General features: G+C 38.1%; 3 protein-coding genes across 3 annotated transcripts; all 3 read right to left on the bottom strand.

Moving 5' to 3' along the window:
- Window positions 1-3,277, bottom strand: LOC116291792 (uncharacterized). The gene is made up of 6 exons (XM_031699002.2): window positions 2,692-3,277; window positions 2,307-2,333; window positions 1,743-2,066; window positions 1,260-1,350; window positions 966-1,047; window positions 1-638 (listed from the first exon to the last, which is right to left on the bottom strand). Exons 1-6 carry the CDS (start codon window positions 2,774-2,776, stop codon window positions 630-632), a joined length of 618 nt encoding a protein of 205 aa, XP_031554862.1. The 5' UTR covers window positions 2,777-3,277; the 3' UTR covers window positions 1-629.
- Window positions 3,278-3,849: 572 nt separating this feature from the next.
- On the bottom strand, window positions 3,850-11,983 carry LOC116291791 (integrator complex subunit 4). The gene is made up of 11 exons (XM_089026224.1): window positions 11,486-11,983; window positions 11,064-11,131; window positions 10,842-10,880; window positions 10,058-10,240; window positions 8,803-8,942; window positions 8,430-8,619; window positions 7,337-7,875; window positions 6,893-7,194; window positions 5,991-6,775; window positions 4,538-4,658; window positions 3,850-4,384 (listed from the first exon to the last, which is right to left on the bottom strand). Exons 1-11 carry the CDS (start codon window positions 11,868-11,870, stop codon window positions 4,176-4,178), a joined length of 2,961 nt encoding a protein of 986 aa, XP_088882350.1. The 5' UTR covers window positions 11,871-11,983; the 3' UTR covers window positions 3,850-4,175.
- Window positions 11,984-12,416: 433 nt separating this feature from the next.
- LOC116291783 (cilia- and flagella-associated protein 300) lies at window positions 12,417-17,159 on the bottom strand. Its single transcript, XM_031698991.2, has 10 exons — window positions 16,902-17,159; window positions 16,709-16,790; window positions 16,501-16,539; window positions 15,875-15,908; window positions 15,336-15,419; window positions 14,895-14,977; window positions 14,699-14,809; window positions 13,855-13,916; window positions 13,380-13,446; window positions 12,417-12,557 (listed from the first exon to the last, which is right to left on the bottom strand). The coding sequence occupies exons 1-10, from the start codon at window positions 17,003-17,005 to the stop codon at window positions 12,438-12,440; spliced, it is 786 nt and encodes a 261-aa protein (XP_031554851.1). The 5' UTR covers window positions 17,006-17,159; the 3' UTR covers window positions 12,417-12,437.
- Between the last annotated feature and the right edge of the window lie 4,037 nt (window positions 17,160-21,196).

The following is a 21,196-nucleotide window of genomic DNA, read 5'->3' on the forward strand; positions in this document are numbered from 1 at the left end:
TTGAGCTTTAGGAAATATTTATTTGTAAAAACATAATGGTCACATCATAGTGAGTTAATGTCGCATTGGGAGAACCTACATAGCACACAGTAGATGTGATGTATCCAAATCTATTGTCGTTCAATCTGTTGTAATCCATTGTATTTTTATGAATCAGCACATCAACTGCTGGCTACGTAGGCTCTCCCATGTCGTATTCCAGGCTTTACATTTATATATTTGAAAGTAATTTACATTTCAGCGTTCTGTCGAAGATACTGCGGCAAACAACTGTGGAAACCTCTACTAAGCATGCTCCATCTCAACAATTTTGGCAACTTTACTAATTACAGTATTACGAACATTTGAAATGAGCAGTAACGCTTTGAGACTTGGGTTCAATTATGATCTCCCTTCGAATCCAGGAATAGCAAAATGCATCGACAACCATGCATTTATCTATCTATAACCAGCCAAACTCGACATTCATTGATGCTGTGACCTCTGTAATTCTAGAGCATCATTTTGGGCAAGTGTCTTAAATATCATGCTCGTTTTCCTACAAATTTGGAAAACCATCAACAAGTAGTTGTAGATGTATTTTCAGTCTTTATTTCGTTATTCGATTTTAATTTCTTGTGCAAAGTTTATTAGTAGACCTGAAATACAATAGAGAACATTTTCATGAATAGATCCAGTGATGGAGGTATGCGGGCAAAAATGGAATGGCGGGGAAAATGGCGGGAAGGTTAGAGTTTTAGGCAACACCGAATAAAAGGAAAACGCGAAGTCAACATTTATCATACATGGAAAAATATTGATTCTTAACTTTTATGTGAGGTATTTGAGATGGAGAGAAAAGAGAAGGGAAAGAAGGGAATGGAAATAAAAGGGAGAGGAAAGGAAAAGAAGATCGACTGTTTTCCAACAATTTCCATTCCTAAAAAACCGAAAAACAATATTAACCTTGTCACGTGGTTCCTTACCTTTGCTTCACCCTTAGGTTCGCCTTCCTCTTCGGTATCTTTTGAATTTACTTTTTTTGGCGCATGTGGATCATCTCGATACCTGATCGATGGTACAAACAAAGCTTTGTAAAGAATTGTCGAAAGACTCACTCTCTTTGCATTAATTCTTGTGTCGGTCCCAGACTTCCCTGGTATGAAGGGCCCGTTAGGGGTCTGGGTACGTCACCTATGACAGCTTAAAAGAGGACCAGCTACACAGAGCAATTTCGTAACGGCATATAATTACTAATTCTTTTGAGTAGTTCTTATTACCTTTTAACAAAAATGAACACGGCCCATACTGTGCCGCTGATAGCAGCGCCGAAAGCAACGACTACCACTACAATATAAGCTGTAACATACGCTGCAAAGAAAAAAGAGATTAATTGATTTGAAGGAATTGAAAGAAAGTAAAGAACATAAATATGTTTGGAGCTAATTTGAGTTACTTATGACGTAAAAGGTAAAGTGGTCAAAGCCTGGATTGGGTTAGCTGTGGAAAAGTGACGGACTCCGACACACACACGAAAACAATAAGCAAACGAACAAAAAAGACCAAATTCAAAACTCGCACCGATGTGAGGCTTAAGTTGTGAACAAAGGAATCTGGCGTGATTCGTGACTTTCGAATCACGCCAGATTACTTTGAGTCACGCCAGATCCCTTTGTTCACAACGTAAGCCTCACCTCGGTGCGAGTTTTGAATTTGGTCTATAGACGAGCGACATAAGTATAATAACATCAAATTAGAACTACCTTTTTTGTTTATATCATTCTTAACCATCAAGGAAATCTTAACGTCGTCCGTACCAATGCCTGCTGTAACTTTGCACATTTTCTCATTAAAACACTTTACGCCATAACATTTATCTTTATCTAGATACGCCAGTTGGCACTTCTTGCTTGAACAACACATTCCCATGCATTCTTCCATGTTGTGAACCACGCCAAAATAGGTGAAGTTCCCGGCTTTGAGTTGGCCTTCAAGGGACGCGTTCTTTAAAATGTCACTGTGAAGCATCTGTGCTTTACGACATACAGGGTTTTGATTTCTCGCCAATGGCGGGCCCGAACGAGGAACTGAAAATATCAAAATCCTATATTAAAAACCTAGAAAATGTTAGAAATTGAGCAAAAGGAGTTTGAAAAGGCAGGAAAAGAAATAGCCCTGATATTCATGAGCACAGTGATTGGTCGAGATACTTTTTGTTTTTATTTGCCTCATTGTTGAACCCATTTGAGTGTAACGGTAAAGTGCACTATTTTTTGCTCCCTCGGAGAAACAAAATCTTATGATTTTTCCATGAAACTTGAACTTACCTCTTATTAAATCCAAAAGACTGTCACCTAAAAATCAACACATACAAAAATAAAATTCAAAACTACTTTCATTTACCTACGTTACAAACAATTTTGCTCATATAGTAGAAATGTCAGGTGTTTTTATATTTTGTTCTTATTTTCATAAAGGTTGTTGCACATGTCAAAGATCGTCAGTCAAGAGTGAAAATTTATCACAAAAATTTATTAAAGCCCCCACAATTTCCGAGACTTTAAGAGAGTATTTTCTCCTTTTTGGCAACATATAAATACAGCAAAGAAATATGCCAGGATTATAAAAGCAATTGGTTAAGAAGTTTCTACGCTTTACACTTTTAACTAGTTTTATTACATATATTTCTTTATAAGGAATAAAGCTACATACCTCTTATAGGATTTACGATTTGAAAGACGGTAAAAACAATAAAAAGAAGTCGTCTACAGTTGATGAAACTTGAATCGAAATCCATGTTGTTTTTCTCTCGTTAGTTTTGCTCTGATGGTTGTGATCTAATTGTCCTGCTTGATCGGGAAACTCAATTCCAAGCCAACAAAAATATAATCGCCAGAGATCAAAACGTCAAAGTTTCATTCTCTATGTTGCAGAAGCTAAACTAGGAATTTCCTAAAGAAAATTTCTCGCTTTTTAAAAAACAAGAAAAAGCGAAGAATAAATTTTTAGGATAGTTGTTTTACTCGGTGAACAGCAAAGAGACCTGTTTCAAAATTTAAAACAGCATAATTAATTTAAGCTATGAATATGAACGAAGAAATGCTATTGGTTGAGGCTGATCGATCGCATTCCAAGAGCATAAAACAATTCTAAATACCAGTTGCCGTGAGAGATACTTCTCTAGACAAGCAAAAAGGCAAAAAAGTTGCTCTATTTATCTTGGTTTTCAATTTTATGCAAGATTCTAACGACTTAAAATGAAAGCATAAAGGAACGACTTTCTTGGATGTAATTTTAATTTTTTCATTTTATAATATTTTTTGGTTGCCATTCTTTGAAGCCTTTTTCAAGTTGACGAAATGTAATTAGGTTTTGATTACGGTTGAATGGATTTAGTTCAACGGCTATTTGCCTTATTTTTTTAAACGGTTTACAAGCCAGTGAGCAAGAGTCAGTGTCATTGCTTATATGATAAATAAGAAGTCGGAAAATTATGCAACGAATCATTGTTAAAATCGCCATCAATGATCAACGTTTCGCTTGCTTCCGTTATCGTTCTCATATTTCATCATCGCTGTAAACAAATGCGATGTCATCACAAACGATTGGACAAAATAGTCAGTCATCATAAATACTGTCTTCACCAAGAATATCATTACCAACACCCTCACCATCCCCATATCACCATATCATTATTAACACCATTACCATAAATGTCATCATCATCAATATGACCATCAATTACTGGACACTTTTGGCAACTGAGTTTCAATTGGCATTTTATGTTACTGTTATGCATTACAATAGTCAATCTAATAATATTGCTATTATTATAAATAATAATGGTAAAAGACAACAGTCTTTCAGAGCTTGTCAGTTTAAGATATTTTATTATCGCTATTTACAATTTATACAAGTAATTCCAGCCACCCCGTGGTACCATTCGGGTGTACTATTTTATAACTATTTTATTGGTAGCTCACAGATCCGACAGGGGGGGCACAGTCCTACGACACTCTCTTCAAGATTATCTGTAGGATTATTGAACTGGTGTAAAGTCTTTGATTCGGGTGTACTATTTCATAGCTGGTTTAGGTAGGACACAGATCCGTACAGGGGGGCACAGTCCTACGACACTCTCTTCAAGGTTATCTGTAGGATTATTGATCTGGCGTAGAATCTTTGATTCGGGTGTACTATTTCATAGCTGGTTTAGGTAGGACACAGATCCGTACAGGGGGGCACAGTCCTACGACACTCTCTTCAAGGTTATCTGTAGAATTCTTGATCTGGCGTAAAGTCTTTGATTCACTGTCAGTGTTTATTACGCCTAAACTTACAACATTTTCTTCGTCCACGTCTGGTTGGTATTTGGTGACGAGCGAAACCTCGATGAAGCCAGCCTCTGCAAAAGTAACAACAGATGCCGCGTAAATACGTTAAATATTCATTGACAAAAAATCAAATTTGACAGACAGTTTCTACTCTAACGAAAGACATCCTCTCATTTGACTTATTTGGTATGATATCCCTGTCTATGGGATCCCTGTGTTTTTACCTGTCCATGCGCTGTGAGAGAGAACCACTGTGGTGACCAGCCTATGACGTAAGTTACTCAAACGATGAAGATCTTCGTATTTTGGAGTGAAAAGCTGACGGCGCATGTCTGGGAAGACGACCTGGATGTACAGTACAATAGGTCAGCGGATAATTGATAATACAAATATATATATAATATATACAATATAATTGATGATAAAAAAATTGCAAACGGGCATAGATTTTTAAACTTGCGTGCTTTTTTTATAGAGCGTTTTTTATTCACGTGAGAAGGCAGCTATAAACAATAGAAACTTTCTGCACAGTATTTGCATAAAAATAGAGTCCAATTCCCGGAGGATAGAAAATGTATTGTTTTGGTACTCCTTAATCTATATGGTATTTTAAGGCTCATGTGAAACGTCGAACTTCACATGAGCCGAACCCAATGACATCGAAGAAGACCGCCTTACTATCAATTGTTTAAATTAGGTTCGGCTCATGTTAAGTTCAACGTTTGACACGAGCATACAGTCAATTCAAAAAATGTTGTCGTCGACCAACTCAAGCCTACGCGACTGGACCGAAAGGAATTCTGGACAGCAATCATTGAAGCCGAGTTGACTGCAGTAATTTTATTCGACTAGTTATGCCTGGTTTACAGCACGAACCTTCGTAGGCGAGTGGGAAGTGTTGAAGGAGACGTTTTTTTAATGCCTTCATATTTTCGGAATTGTAAACTGAATCATAACTACTTTGTTTTTCTTTCCCTAAACCCAAAGACATGCATTTGATGGATTGTTTCTCGATTGTTTATCTTATTACTAGCGGGAACAATTAATTCAGAACGAATATTTAACCGCTTCAGTGATTTTTACCCATATTTCTTTCCGTCCAGTCGCGTAGGCTTGAGCCGGTCGACGACAACGTTTTTTGAATTGACTGTATATTTTGCCTGGAGTAGTACGTGCCAATTTTGATTTGACGGTTGATAAGATGTCATTAAATGCTTAGCTCGATCACGCGGCCGCCATGTTGATTCAATAGCGCAGCGCAGCCGTGACGTCATAAAAACGAAGACAAAGGCGAAATTCGGACAAACAAACTTACAAGTTTACTTTAAGCAGATAATTTTCACAGCCGATCGCAGTTGATCTTAGCTTACATGGGTTATTATTGTAACTTTAAGCAAAAATAATAAAATCGGTTCGTATAATCCTCGTAGCGGTTAAACAGAATGCAATGTTTGTCCGAATCTTTAAGCTATTTTTAGAATCAGCGCGCTGCGCTATTAAGAACGAACGCCTTTGTTTGAACCCGCGTAATCTCATCCTGAAGCATTTGAATGCGAGGCTATCTGGGGGGATTGTTCCGCCAACATGGCTGCCGCGTCAGAGAGATCTATTCCAGCACTACTAAGAAATGTTATCCAAACTCTCCTAAAAATTATTTAAAACCAGTCAAACTCTTACCTGAACACGCACACACGTTGGATGTGCAATATTCTCCAACCTGGCGTCAATATTAATGCCAAACGTCAGCCCAGCACTAAAGCAGATAGGATTTTCGGATCCTCCCTGAGGCTCCGTCAAGATGGCTGATGCCTGTTGGAGATGGCTTGTCAACTCGAGACACTTAACTCTGCGCGTTAAAATGAACGACTGAAGATAGTCCGCAATACAAGAAGGTTTAGTGATATTTGCTTCAAAGAATTCTTGGAAGGAAAGTAGGGCCTGGCCGAACTCATCTAATTTGGTCCCACTTGTGCCCACTAGGGCCGAATAGTGCCTAATACGAGCGAGAAAGGACTGCCAGACCAATAAAGTAGACCCCAGGCTCTTTTCAGTACCTGTGTCGCATCTCTGGGTTGCGAGGATCTGGAGCGAGTGAGCAATGATACGAATTTCGTGCAACAGCAGCACTTGAGATGCGTTTAGACCATGAAAAACGTGCTCTATATTATATGAAGTCATGAGGAGCTTTTGGACCTGAGATTTCAGCCCAGTTCCTCGTGTTGCACACAGTGGACCAGGAATATTCCAGATCTTGTCATTCTGTGCCTGGAGGACGACAAGTTGACATTCCAGGTAAAGCGCCATGCAACGTGAGCTGGCGACGTATTGATCGTCGATTCCTTTGGTGTGATTAAGATCCTTTATGATAGATGACAAAAATCTTTGAGCATTAACAGGGTCCATAGAAGAAACTGATTGGATGCGCCGTAAAATACCTTCCATAAAAGAGACCCCAGATGACCCTGCAAAAATATCATCAAAAAAATAAGAAATCATAGGCAACACTAATATTAGGCAACTTAACTTGTCAATGTTACTATAGCAATTAATATATGTTTTTCATTACCATAGCAACCTACCTGGTCCTTGAGGAGCAGGGACCCCCTGTGCTTCCATAGACTGTGCCTCGATCGCTAGGTGTGGCACAAGGTCTGGGTGACTGTCTCGGAGATACGAGTAGTGTCGTCGGGTGTGATTTGGAAACATTGGGATCATCGTAGGTGAATCAACCGTCGCGTTAAACACGAGTATCACTATAGCAACGTACGCTGGATCATCGACTGAGGGCTCGGAGGTGGCGAAAAACGGATGAGTGGAAAGAAGTTCGGGTACTAGTGAGGAAGCCAGGTGCTTGTGCTTACTTCCCAAGTGTTTTGCGCACCTAGTACCAACAGGTATAAATGTTGTTTAAATAACATTAATAATACAAAATAATAATATAGAAAGTTTGGATCAGCTTGAAAATCAAGGGCACGGTTACGGTCACATAACAACACGGACATATATACGCTGAACACACATACCTCCATATCGACGCTCTGTCCTGAGGATACTTGGCCAGGTTACCAAGAAGAGCATGAATGGCCGCGTGGAGACAGGCACGAGTGGAAAGGTGACAGTGAGAGAGTAACTCACGTACCGCCTCGCGAATCTCCCACGAAAAGTCCTCCAGTACACCAAGTATTACTTCTAACTGGTCTTCTCGCAGTTGTATGTGATGACAAACTTTACGAAGACTGTTAATAGCATTCAGACGAACACTCTCGATCTCATCGTTAAACATATCGACCAGGAAATCCAGACAGAGGGTAGCAAATGAACGATTCTGATTGGCCAATTCACACAATGAATCCACAGCGGGCATGCGCACTTCCAAGTACTCGTCTTCAAGTCCGTGAACAAACGCCCCACATGCGCCGCTGCTCATTAGGCTTACCTCATCAGGTGCCAACTCCTCCTGCTTGTTACCATCGCCCCAGTTCCTCCCTGTTGACCATGAACCAACAGAAGACTCCCCAGCTGCGAATCGCTCCTTTTTCTTCTCGTGGTCCGTCTTTCTCCTCTATAAAACGTTTCAAAAGATCGTAGGCTGTCGTTTAAAATCGTTGCGAACTCAACAATTCTTGATAAAACTAATCCACCAATCAAAATAAAACTTTTCCCTTTTCAGAGCCTTTGTTGCTCTAGGTCAGCAGAATAATGTGAGAAAACAAGGCGGAAATGGACCCAACTATAGTTGGGTCCATTTCCGGTTCCGGTTTTTCAAAAGTAAAATGCAAAAACGAAGCGCCTTTCCTGAGGTCAACAAACATTACCATATAAGGCATAGTAAGCCAAAGATGTACCCAAGGTAGACCAAAACGCATCAAGTTCGCTTTCTAAGAATGGGCCTCCTGGGCCCGGTCGTACGAAGCCTGGATAGCGCTATCCAATGGATAAATCTTATCCAGTGAATAAATTTATTGGATAACAGCATCGACTTGTCTACTGGATAAGGATTTATCCGCCGGATAGCGCTATCCATGCAGGCTTCTTACAACCGGGCCCTGGCGGACAAGAATCGATACGATAATATTGACTCGATACATAATACATAATAAGAGTTCAACCTCTTACCTTGAGATGAGACATAACTTTCTTGTCTAAAGTTTGCTCCAGGAACTTCGGACTGACGTGATGCAGGGATCCCAACAGACCAACTGCCTCTGCACGTACTCTCATAGCCAAGTCATTGACCATGTTGCAGATTTTGATGAATGCGTCATCGACTAGGCGTGCATCGTCTGAAGTGGGTAGCTGCACTATCCTACAGAAAACAAATATTATTTTGCTGATGATTGTTATGATTTAATTGCATTGCAAAGACCCAGTCCTGTAAGTTTATGCATACTATTATCAGATCATTTGCGCGCATATGTGAAGCCTTGAGTTAGGAAAATTATAGTAAATCAAGTTTTGATGGCGATTTTACACTACATTTTGTAAGTACCTTTCAGGACAGATATGGCTGAACACCCAGATAAGTTTGATAGCAGCCATACGGACATCTTCATAGTCATCCTCCAAGGTCTTTGATACCTGGTCATACAAAGCAACATCCAGCGCTTGACCTCGTTCATGGAGAGTGAGCTAAAGAAATATCGCATGTAAATTAACAAGTTACAATCTTTTTGCTTATAAACAAACAATTTTATAGTTAAGAATTGGTGCCAGTACTTTCACTTGCTTTCTGTTCGACCCCGTTGAGCTGCGCCACTGCTGTACTTGCGGTGGTGATAAGCGATGACAAGTTTTAGCTTTAATCTTACAATCAAATAAGAGGTATTCCGAGTAGTTGTGGGTTATCTCATTCCCCTCCCTTCGCAAAAATCAATTTCTCAATTTCAATTCAATCAAAGAAGAGTAAAAGATTTTTGGCTCTTTCTTGGTGGTGCAGGGCACCTGAGCCATGAAGACAATAACACAAGAACAATGAGTTCGGAGCTAAACAATACCCTGCAATACAATAACCCTAACCCAGAATACAATAGAGGTTGCTACACCAAGAACGACTCAGATTTGTTAACTACCAGGGGCGTAGCGAGGACCTAGGAGCTGGGGGGGCACTGATCCAAAATATAAAAAAATTCAAATTCCCACTTGCAGATTCCAGGCTCTGACTGGGTTCACAGTGCACAGGTAGTCCATCCAGATAACTTCGTATAAATTTGCACTTTTGTAGGTTGTAATAATTTATTTTCCTCTTTCGTTTCGGTTTAATATGTTTTTTTGTTGTTATTCTTTTTTCAAAAAATTTTTTTTCAAAAAATTTGGGGGGGCATGTGCCCCCCCGTGCCACCCCCTCGCTACGCTACTGTTAACCACTAACTTACATATTTGGAATCCTTTAAGGAGACCTCAATTATCCCTTGTAGGGGTTACTTACATTTTTGGAATCCTCTTAACATGACCTCAACCTTCCCTCGTGAGGGTTACTAACTAAATATTATTTATCAATTGACACGGTTTTCTTTGTTATTCACAAGGCTTTATTTTTGTTATAACCCTCATTATAAATGCGAGGTCAATATATAGTTATTAACCCGGTTAATAACTATATATAGACCGTTTGCATTTATAATGAGCAACATTTGATAGAAAACCTGCAGCCCTCGGGATGTATATGGCTTATTGCCTCCGTTTGAGGTAATTAACTCTTACTTACTACAGTATTACTACTACGGATACTATTAATATTCACTTACCAAAGCTTCAAGTGCACTTGTTCGGACTCTAGGATCACTGTCAGAAGAAAAACTCATAATGAGACCTTGAATGCTGACTGTACTTTGTTCATTACTTTCTGTCATGGGACTTTCAGTTGAACCCAGATGACCAATGAGCTTAAGGCACTCTCTACGAACTGCATGATGGGAATCTTTGAGGTGCTAAAAATAGAAATATTTAGAACTACTTTTAATACTTTATGGCATCATTGTTTTTAAATAGGTTGGGTGGGTGGGAGAGAAATAATAAGTAACTATGTTCTACCTTCTAATTATTAATTAATATCATTGCTAATTTTGGAAAACTTTACTTTGAAAAACAAATAAATGCAGGTCCCCAAAATAAATGTGACTAGAATTTTAGGTTTCCTCATTTTTTGAGAAGAATGGGTAGCGTAGCGAGTGAGTGCTCTCCTCTCATAAATGTGACAGTGTGGCTCAGTGTGAGTAGAGTTGCTTGTTGCTTGTGCTTCAAGGGTTTTTCTCCAGGTTCTCTGGTTTTCCTCCCTCCATAAGAATCAACTTCTAAATTTCGATTGGAAGCACATGGTAGAAGAGGCACTCTGTGGAATTCACTGTTAAATTCCATCATACGTTATATTATAATTTATTATATAATTTATTTTTTCACATCTGGAACTGGATATCAATGTACTGGATCAAAAGCCATTTTATATCATTTTTAAAATCCTTCCTCTAGTATCAACCATTAAACTTAAAAACATTGGATTCTGGAACAGAGGGAAACTAATCTAAAGCTCACCTCTACAGCTATGCTCACTAGCATCTGTATCAGCTTATTCTGAAAGAAAATATTTTAAATTTTAATATAATCCTGCCATTGTATAGCAAGAAAATAGGACCCCATACAAAAATATCATCCAAGCATGGTCTAATTTCTAGGTCTAGTTATGCACACAAGAGAATGGCTAGGCTTAGTAGTCTGTGTTAGAGACATTGTCAAATGATATGCTGGTATGCTTACATCATGTGAATATAGCTTTCCAAGTGACGTCAAGGAATGGATTATTTGAGCATTTACTTTGTGGGACTCTGTAAAAAAAAGAAGAAATTTCAGTCAATAAAACACTTTTAAGTCATTAATAAAATAGTAGCTTGACTTTTTCTTGTCTGCTTCCTCCCTCTCCTCACCAATACCACCATCACCATCTTGGTATCCGACAGCAGAGGGATAATACTAACCCTCTAATAACTATGGGTATCCCACCATTAGTACACCAACACTATCACCATTACCATGGCCATCCCCATCACCATCAGTACCACCAACACCTTCACTATGGCCATCCCCATCAATACCACTAGCACCATCACTATCATCTCTTTCACAAGCATCCATGGGTATCTTTATCTTTTTTGGAGGGGTGGGGGGTAGGACATACCCACCTTCTGTACTAAGAAGCCTCATCATTTCATCTACAACAGCCAGAGCATTTGCACCGGGATACCTAGCTAGGTCACCTATCAAGGAAATCAGTTTTGCTTTGACAACTACGTCTTTGCATTCAAAAACACGTTCCCAAAGACTCCGTATTGCCGCTTCATTATCCTCTAAATTATCCAGAGGTAACGACCTTTCCAGTTCAAGTAAAGGACGAAGGATATCCTGAGTGGAAGTAAAATTGTCAAGTTCATTCAGGAGTCTTCTTGCTGAGGAGATCAACTGTTTTGGACGCTTGAGTTTAAGCAAAGGTTGTTGTTGGGGTTGAGCGCCAAACTCGAGCTGTTCCTCAACGACAGTCGTCGAAGCTTCTTCTACGGCTCGTTTCATAATGATTCTGGAAATGGATTTTCTGATTTTTTCGTTATTTTAAGGTTTTGGACTGGAATAAATGATATTAAATTCAGATTAACTTTAGAACACACTTCACTTCGTCCGCCATTTTGAACACTAATGAGGAGCTCAATCCAGACTCTTTCGTCAATAATAACCACAGGTAGCCCGACATAATCTAGACGGGTCAGACCTATCTTAAGATCAAAGTTGATAAGATACGACGGGATTACGCGAAGAAGGCTCTGAGACGGCTATTTTATCCCTTAATGTTTTTGGGTTAATAAATTTATCTTGAATTTCCGCACACTAAGGGCAGAAAGGTCTAACTGCCTGACGTGTCTGAAGTCCGTAAGGCACCTCATCTTCAATAATATCGATTGGGGAAAATTTGAAGGGACAATGGTGGAGAGAGAGGATAAGTTGAACGCAGTACAAGCAACGCAATTTTCACAACACAACAACTTCTATTTTTAGTCCCAGTGGCGGGATTTTTTAAAATTACAAATGTCTAAATAAATATAAAACACAAGGAAAAGTGACTAGGTTTTGCTGGATATTTTACTATGCTTTCCACGAGTGATGCCAGATATATACATGCCGCTTAGCAAGGTCTACACACATGTACGAAAATGACTGTTCATGTGGTTCTGATGATGGATACAGCAAGTTTTCCTTCTCGTCCTGAAAACAAGAAAATATCGTCGTTAATCCATAAAAAATTACAAGCATCACTGATCTTTTCCTTTTTTTCTTTTTTTCTTCTCTTTCTTTCTTTTTCTCGTAGTTTATTCATTTTCCTTATCATTATGCGCAAAGCGTTTGGGTAGACAATAGCTCAGTGACATAACTCTACATCAAGTAGAGAAAACTCTATTTACATGAACGAAAATAATGAGAAACAAGTCTATTATTATGAACCCTGGTAACGGAGACAGACGCAGGAGCTGAGGCGCCGTATGCTCTTCCAACTTGACAGCAATTAAAGCCAATCCTCCCTTTATGTACGGATTACGGAGGATAAGTTCTAGCCCGAGTACATCAAGAGAGAGATTAGCCGGCCCCCAGACTCTACCTACATCTAATCTCTTGTAGTATCTGCCACTAAAGTCGATTTAAAATGGAAAAAGGTTATATGAAATAATCTGGTCTGTATGCCGTATTGTTTTCCAGCTACTATTGTGCTAATTTTATGTACCTGTCCGATGTGCATCCAAGAGTGCGGGTCAAGTCCACGTAGGGGGAATTAAACTTGTGTGACCTGAATTTTACAACGTTCCTCTCTTATCCTCTCCTCTCCTCTCCTTATACTTTTCCCTTTCTTTCCGTTTCTCTTCTTCGTTTTAAAGACATAATTGAATAGAAATAGAACTTTAACGTTACAGTTCGCAACCCGCAGTATTTTACTAACAAATTCCTGTCTACCCAGACGCTTCGCTCTTTCCATTTCTGTACAACAAATCAGCACAGACTCTGGTTTATTTGTCAAGGGCATTTGTACATTACCATGGCAGAGATCTTCAATACAATCGATCCAACCTGTAACTTCTTTGATTCTGGGTCCTTGTTCACACTACGATGAAAAAATTCCAATATCATACTATTCAAGGACTGCAGAACGTTTTTAAAAACGTCTGCGCGTGCAAGTGGTGGGGAGGAACTATCCAGCATCCTCGGAATTCCAGAGGTAAAATTCTGTTGCTCGTTTCTCCGTACCAGAAAAAATGTTCTGGTAGCGAATGACGAGCGACAGAATTTTACCCCTGGGTTACCGAGAATGACTCTTCAGTAGAGTAGCATGCATAAGACTAAAAGTGGGAGTATTGGGCGCAAAGTTGAAAATTGAGTGGATATTATCAAAAAGTAGGCACCCAGCGCTTTCTGTTCTGCAATCCCTGCAATTGCTTTTAGAGATCCCACTTTAACGCTGAACACAATACTGTCAAAAAAGAAACATCCTATGACAAAAAGATAAAGTTACCTGACTAACTCTTTATAGACATCTTTGGCTGTGCTCAAATATGGTGTTACATAATCTTCATACTTGGAGAAAAAGACAGTGCAAATCATTAATATTCTGTTAATGAGGGAGTTTTTTCTTTCCTTTCATCCTGAACATGCCATTTTATTACCTTTTTTACAACATTAACTTACAGTAGACCCATATGATATCTTAACTCCCTAAGGAAAGGTACGTTTTTATTGGGTGGGGGTGGGGGTGGGGGAGGGGGGAGGAGGAGGGGGAGGGGGGAGGGGGAGGGGGAAGGGCTGGGGCTTTAGAGGGGAGGGTCATCAATAAAAATCTTAACTTTTTAGGTGGATCATACCTTTTTGTTTTGTAATTGTAATGACAAGCAGTGTTTAAATGGAAGGGGCTAAGACTATAATAGGGGTTGCTAAAGCACCATCACAACATTCAAACTTTTAGTATTGATTCATTTGTTGTCCAACCTAAACGAACCTAACCCGCTAAGTTTCACTAGTTTCGCTCTGTGTGAGTTAGCCGTGCCCTGACTTATATCAGCCCAGAGGATGTTTCAGGATTCGATCTGTGAGTTAGCATTGCCCTGACTTAGATCAGCCCAGAGGTTGTTTTATGGCCCAATCTGTAACTTAGCTGTGCCCTGACGTAGTTTACCCCAGAGGTTCTTTCAGAGTTTGATAACAATCAAAATTTGAAGGCCCTTTTGCACCCTGCTTCTGCAGCCTTTGCTTTACTCCTCTGGCTTGATTTCTGTTTTTTTGTTTTGTTTTTCTGCTGTACTCACTTCAGCTCTTGTTTAGAATTATATGAGTTTTTTTTACAGCCAAAGCAGCTGTCATACCTGGCAGATTTGTCCACCAAGACAAAGATGCTTAAATATCAAGAACAGCAACTCTTTTCTGTCCTCTTCACTAAACATGGGATAAAAGTCTGATTCCTCTAGCAGCAAAGTCTGTTAAAAGATGAAATATTCAATGAAGTATAGTCAAGAAAGAATAATCTGCAATTACAATGGGTTGGGGTCATGAGTTACATACCTTCCTAAGCTCATCTGAAATGAGAAAGTCTTCATAATCCTCATCAATACATTTCTTGATGTTACCATTTTCCCTGACAACACCTGTCCATAGGAGATAATATAAACTTTAAGGTCAACACACACTAAATGAGGATTTATTAGGAGACATGATGCATAAGAACAAGAAGCCAAGTAGGTTTTAACAACAAACACATCATTTACTGTGTTTGGTATTTTGAACTCTGACCATCAAGATCTTAAAATAAGAGATAGACATTTTGACTAGGGGGGTTGGGTGGGGATTTAAAGTAGGTGGTTAATGAGTGAATGGAGGGAGTGCATTTAAAGAGCTGAATTACTGGGGAGGCGCTATGAAGCTAATATTCCATTGCTTGCTGTAATAAGAGCAAAATTATTTTTTGCAATTAAATTAGGCCTTTTGCAATAACATTGTGCTTACCTTTCTCGTACAGTCTATCAAAGAAATCCATGGAAGTTATCGTACATGGTATATGCTCTGCATGTGCCTTAACTGCTTTAAGACCTGAAAATGTATGTATATATCAATCCGTCCTGGGTGCCTGTCACCTCTTGCCATTGACTATTTACATGTAAAATGTTATTTAATAGAGGGAAGGGAGAGATGATTTGTTGAGAATAGTGGAGAGAAATCCATGACATGAGAAATCCTGGATAGGTATCTGTTATACCAGCTATTGACACAGAGAACCCTTACAGCCATTCTCAATCACATACGCCACTCTAGAGATTGTTTTTGTTGGGCAATCAAGGCATTTCCATGACATTCTATAGGCACGTGCCCTTATAGCTTTGTGTTTTTTGACAATGTGATGGAAATGCCTTGTGATCCACCAAAACCTTCTTCATCTCGAAAGAAACAATAGCTAGAGGGCACATGTGATTGAGAATAGCTGTACGTATTCTGTTGAAGTGATCAAGCATCTGTAAGCAACTAATAAACAATAAGTCCTTGCCTACCTAATGGTCCTGGTGTGTTTGAAGATGAAAATATCTAAGAATAAGACAGCAGAAAAAGTCAAAAGGAATGGAAAAGAAAGTAAGAGAATGGAATGGGAAAAAGAATAAAATGAAAGAAAGAAAACTGGAATACAGGGTTTTTCTTCAATGGAAAATCCCAGTGCAGATAAATTTGGAGGCCAAAACAAAAAATTTAGCTTCTTAGGAGACTTAGAATGTTTTATTTATTTTTTCCTCATTGAGCTATTGGGAATATGCTGCAAGCAAGTCTATCCAGCTGAGCGGTGAATGTAGCACACAAAGCATGGGTGGACAAAATGGCTGGCCCTAAGCAATTTGGGAGCTTGAAAGAAGGAAGCAAACATGGCTTTTAATGAAATTGTCTTCACGCTTTCTTTCCATATTTCTGCTTCTTGTAGGCACGTATATTATATTTTAGTGAAAAGAAAACATAAAAATATGTAAACGTTGGGTCAAAGTAGGCTGGGAATGAGGGCTGGCAACAAAACAGCTAAAGGCGCTGTGATTGGTTGAAAACAAAATTCACTTCTCAGCTGGTGTGTTGTTCTTTTTCGAAACATGTATTTAAAAAAAAGGAAAAAAAGAAAAAACAGCTTAGTGGTCACCTGTAGGGATGACGTCACATTGGGATCCTCAAAGAAATCCTAAAATAAGAATAAAAATAATAACAATAATCTAAAAATACAATATTTAATTAAAAATAAGCAAAATTACTAGTACTTTTTCAACAAAAAAATGTGATAGAGTTCGATCGTTTTAAAAACAAAATAAACGAAACGTGAGCACGAAATTCAGCAATAAACTAAAGCTAACCTGTATAAATTTATCTTTTTGGTAAAGTTGGAAATATTTGTCGTAGGTGTACATCTGGACTACCGTTCTGTTTATCATTCCCCTTGGAAACCAAAAGTACAGTAGCAATCTATATTAACTACTCTTTTTAACCTTTCATTAACACAAAAAACTAAAAATATACAGCAGTTCACAAGGAAAACGCATAGTTTACCATTTCATGAGTGAATCCCTGACGTCTGAAGACTCAAAAGCAAGGAATTTCTTTGTGGGAACGTGTTGAAAACCGAACTTATTTTGCTTCTCTTCGGCCGCCATTTTGGTTCTCTGAACTACACAGGGAACCCACTTCAGATAAAGAAGAACCGGGAAAGAAATCCCTTTTAATAAAAGATTAATTAAAAGACTTCGGGTCGATGTCCTTCGGGTCTAGGTTTATTAAGTTCTCTTGTTTTTTCTCTCTTGTAGTTTTCTTCTTGGAAATATTACAAAGAAATATCAAAGAAAATCAACACAACGTTTGCCAAGTCTTCAAAGACGGGTTACCTGTGTGTTTGTGTACCATATCATTCATCTGCGTGTAACGCAAACAAACAAACAAACAAAACAACGACAACAAAAACAACTAAAGCCCCGTTTACACTAGCGATTTTTGCGGCGATTTTGTTGCGATTTTGTTGCGATTTTGTTGCGATTTTGTCCACAATAAATAATGGTAAAGAATTTACTCGTAAATTTTTTTTCAGGATACCAAGGTTTTCCTAGACGAATGTCTCTTTTGAAGGATGAGACAAAAGATTTTATATTTCCGAAAATTGCCACGAAAATCGCAGCAAAAATCGCCAGTGTAAACGGGGCTTAAAACAAACAAAAAAGAAAATGACACCAAAAGTGCGCGCGGGAGTATGAAAAAAAAATTCCGAAACTATTGTGGTGCAATTATGAAATGCGGTCTGATATAACTCAAGTCCACTCGATTTGTTTTTTAACAAAAACGATTAAAACTTCTCATTTTTAGTGATCAAAACAACCAACGGAAAGAGCGCGCGCTCGTTGACGTCAGCTTCATCTGTCTGTCCTCTTATTGATGATAAAAAATAACCAATCAGCGCGCGAGAAATTTGTAAGTGTAAAAAACTGTCTCGACAAGATGTTAAGTACTGTCGCACCTACGTTGAAAAAGAAACTAATCCTCAATAGTGTAAATACTTGAAAAAATGTAAAACACTAATAGGAATATAAAATATTAACAGGACTCATATGTCGCCTAAAACACCCTTTCAGCTTGGGTGTGATGTGTTTTCCCATTTAGGAACACTTGTCATTCCATTCTTAGTACGGTTGTATCCATATTTATGCGTTTTCCCGTGCGCAAGGATTAAACAAAGAAATAATATTCTAGGGAATGACTGACAATGTCTAACATGTCATTCCATTTACAATAACATTCTTAGTACGGTTATATCCATATTTATGTGTTTTCTCGTGCGCTAGTGTTAAACAAAGAAATAATATTCTAGGGAATGTCTAACATGGGAAAACATTATGCCCAAGCGAAATGGGTTTTCTTCAGTTATTTTCTGAAGCGGCTGGATAGCGTATAAATTTTGTCCAAGATATAGTTTCAAGAGGACATTTGATCATTTTTTGGTACAAATTGCATAATCTTATCATGTTTGTATTAGGTATTTTTTATTAGAGCATCTGCTCATTTATTGGTACAAATTCTGCTCATTTATTGGTACAAATTGCATAATTATATTATTTTTGTATGCGGTATTTTTTATTGGGACTTTAATGAGAAAAACTCTTTGCTCAGAGCAGAAGAATTAGTAAAAAACACAAGAAGATCTAAGTAGCCATAATGAAGACTGTGAGAGATAGATAGCATGATAATGGTAACCACTTAACGTCATTATCATTATCGGGCATCGCCTTCACCACCACCATCATCAATAACATCATGATCTGCAACATCTTCAACAACAGCAACATCAATAAACCACACCATCACCTTCATTATCATCATCATCACCACCACCACCACCACCACCACCACCACCACCACCATCATCATCAATAACATGATCTGCAACATCTTCAACAACAGCAACATCAATGAACATCACCATCACTATCATATCATCATCATTATCATCATCACCACCATCATCATCACAACTACCATCATCATCAATAACATGATCTGCAACATCTTCAACAACAGCAACATCAATGAACATCACCATCACTATCATATCATCATCATTATCATCATCACCACCATCATCATCACAACTACCATCATCATCATCATCATCATCATCATCATCATCACCACCACCAGCAGCACCACCATCATCCTAATCATCATGCGCTATATCAAAGCCATCTGTTCTATTGGTTATTTTAAATCTACAAATACCTTCCTAATAAATACTTCTTATATTATCAATGCCATCGATGTCATCATCATGTAGTGTGTCTTAAGCCTATTTTCATTACTTTTTTTACAATCATAACTGTCCAATTATCAAGCTTTTTACCACAAAAGCCAACTGTCTAACTGTCATTATTGCTCTGAAAAAATTCCTAGTATTAAAGAGTGTATGGTCTCGTTATCGTAAGCTTAGTCTATCACTATTTAAGCAAAGCCGAACACCCCATGGTTCCATCCTTTTTCCTCTTCCGTTTCTCAATTCTGCTCCTATTAACTAGCACTTCTCATATTCCCCCAATATCTCTGAGCTCTTAATTCTAAAACGTTCTCAATTTTTCGTTATTAAGTCCACCGTCTTATCTGAAGTGCATGAGTTGCAAATTGCCCAATAAGCTTTCTATCTACCTAATGGAAAACTAATACGATTATTCCTGTTCGCTTAAAGCGACTAAGACCTCACGCGGTAGTCAGTCAAAGAGGTTTTCGCTGTCATAAAAGCCTTAATAAACCAGAAAGAATATTGCTAATCATTTCTTATTTCATCCGTAATGCGAAATACGATTACAGACATCTCAGCCACTTTTTGGACAATTTTGAAAGGAAATTAGACAGTCTGTCTGAGTTCTAAATCATCGAAAATAGGAACTTTTCTAAGATATAGGCACTTTATAGAAACATTTAATAGTAAATATTTTTTGATAAGACCGGAGATCATCACCAAAGATGCTATGTTGTAAAATATTCTATAGAATTCAAGTAAGGGAGTTTTTCATACAAAAAAAGAAAATAGAAAAAAAACAAAAAAAACAAAAAAAACTGAAAATGCTAGAAAATGCAAAACTTGAATGTAAATGCTTTCAATTTAGAAGGTTTTCTTAAAGGATATACAAGTAGTTAATCAATCTATTAACTATGGATATATAGGATAAATAGGAGGTCTGGGATGCCTGCGATTATCTTCAGCTAGTTATCGTTATTATGCAATCATAGAATACCGATGAACACCGAAATTCCTTAAAGCTATCATTCAAACTCTGAAGAAATAATTTATGAAGTCCCTTGTTGAGGCTAATAGTGTAGCTAAGAATGGCCTACGGGGTTCTTTTTCTTATATTTTATACACACAATTTAATCTCTCATTTCAATGACTTCATTCAGAGCAAGAAAGCAAAATCCAACACCGGTAATAATGTGATGCGCCCTGAGCAAGGATTTCGGCCACTGTTATTTCTAAATTGTAAATATATGAAAGTTAAATTCCATAAAAGAACTTTGATTGTGCCGTTCCCAAAACCAGAGCGACTATCGTACTTCTTTTTCTATAGCTAATTGAGCTAGAATGCTCGCTCGCCTCCAGAAATGACAGAAATAAAATTACATGTCCTATAGCTCAGAATACACATATTTTCACATCTTCATGCTTTAAAACAGAACAGAATTTCCTCCAGAATTTTTCTTGTCGCCCTGAGAAATCGTAGACACAGCAGATCAGTGATAAAATGAGAACCAAGAACTAATAATTATTTATTTCAAAAACCTCTTGTTTTATCCTTAAGAGGATTCAACCTGCAATATTATTGGTTCTTACAAAAAAAAACAAAACTTTAGATTCAGAGGTTACATTTAATTCGAACGACAGCTTTTAAAAATGATAATTTGAAAAGGGACAAAGCGCTTTCAGCGCAACCATCCGCTTTAATAAGTATGCCAGAGAATTGTTTTTTTCGGTTATTGTGAAGCCTGCATGTTAATCTCGAAGTCTATTTTCCTAATCTACCTACTTTACAATAGTAATGGATTCAAGCGCTTCTCACTTTGAGTGATTCTCGCTAGCCCTTGAATATCTATGCAATGTTGCAGAATACTGAATGACTACTAAAATAAAGAGAAATAGAACTTAAAAGAAACCGCAATTAGTTTGGTCCTCGTAGATTATAGTATTTAGACTGGTTTTCAATACTCTAGTAGAAACATTGTTATTCATTCTCCATTCATAAACATTTCAGTTCCATTTCAAAGAAATTTCGTACTGGGATGTCTTGTCATCCTGTGGTACAGCTGTCGCGATT

This window comes from Actinia tenebrosa, unplaced genomic scaffold, assembly GCF_029948245.1.
Source record: "Actinia tenebrosa isolate PJP-AT-01 unplaced genomic scaffold, QUT_ActTen_1.0 PGA_scaffold0__85_contigs__length_37466705, whole genome shotgun sequence".
Taxonomy (NCBI): domain Eukaryota; kingdom Metazoa; phylum Cnidaria; class Anthozoa; order Actiniaria; family Actiniidae; genus Actinia; species Actinia tenebrosa.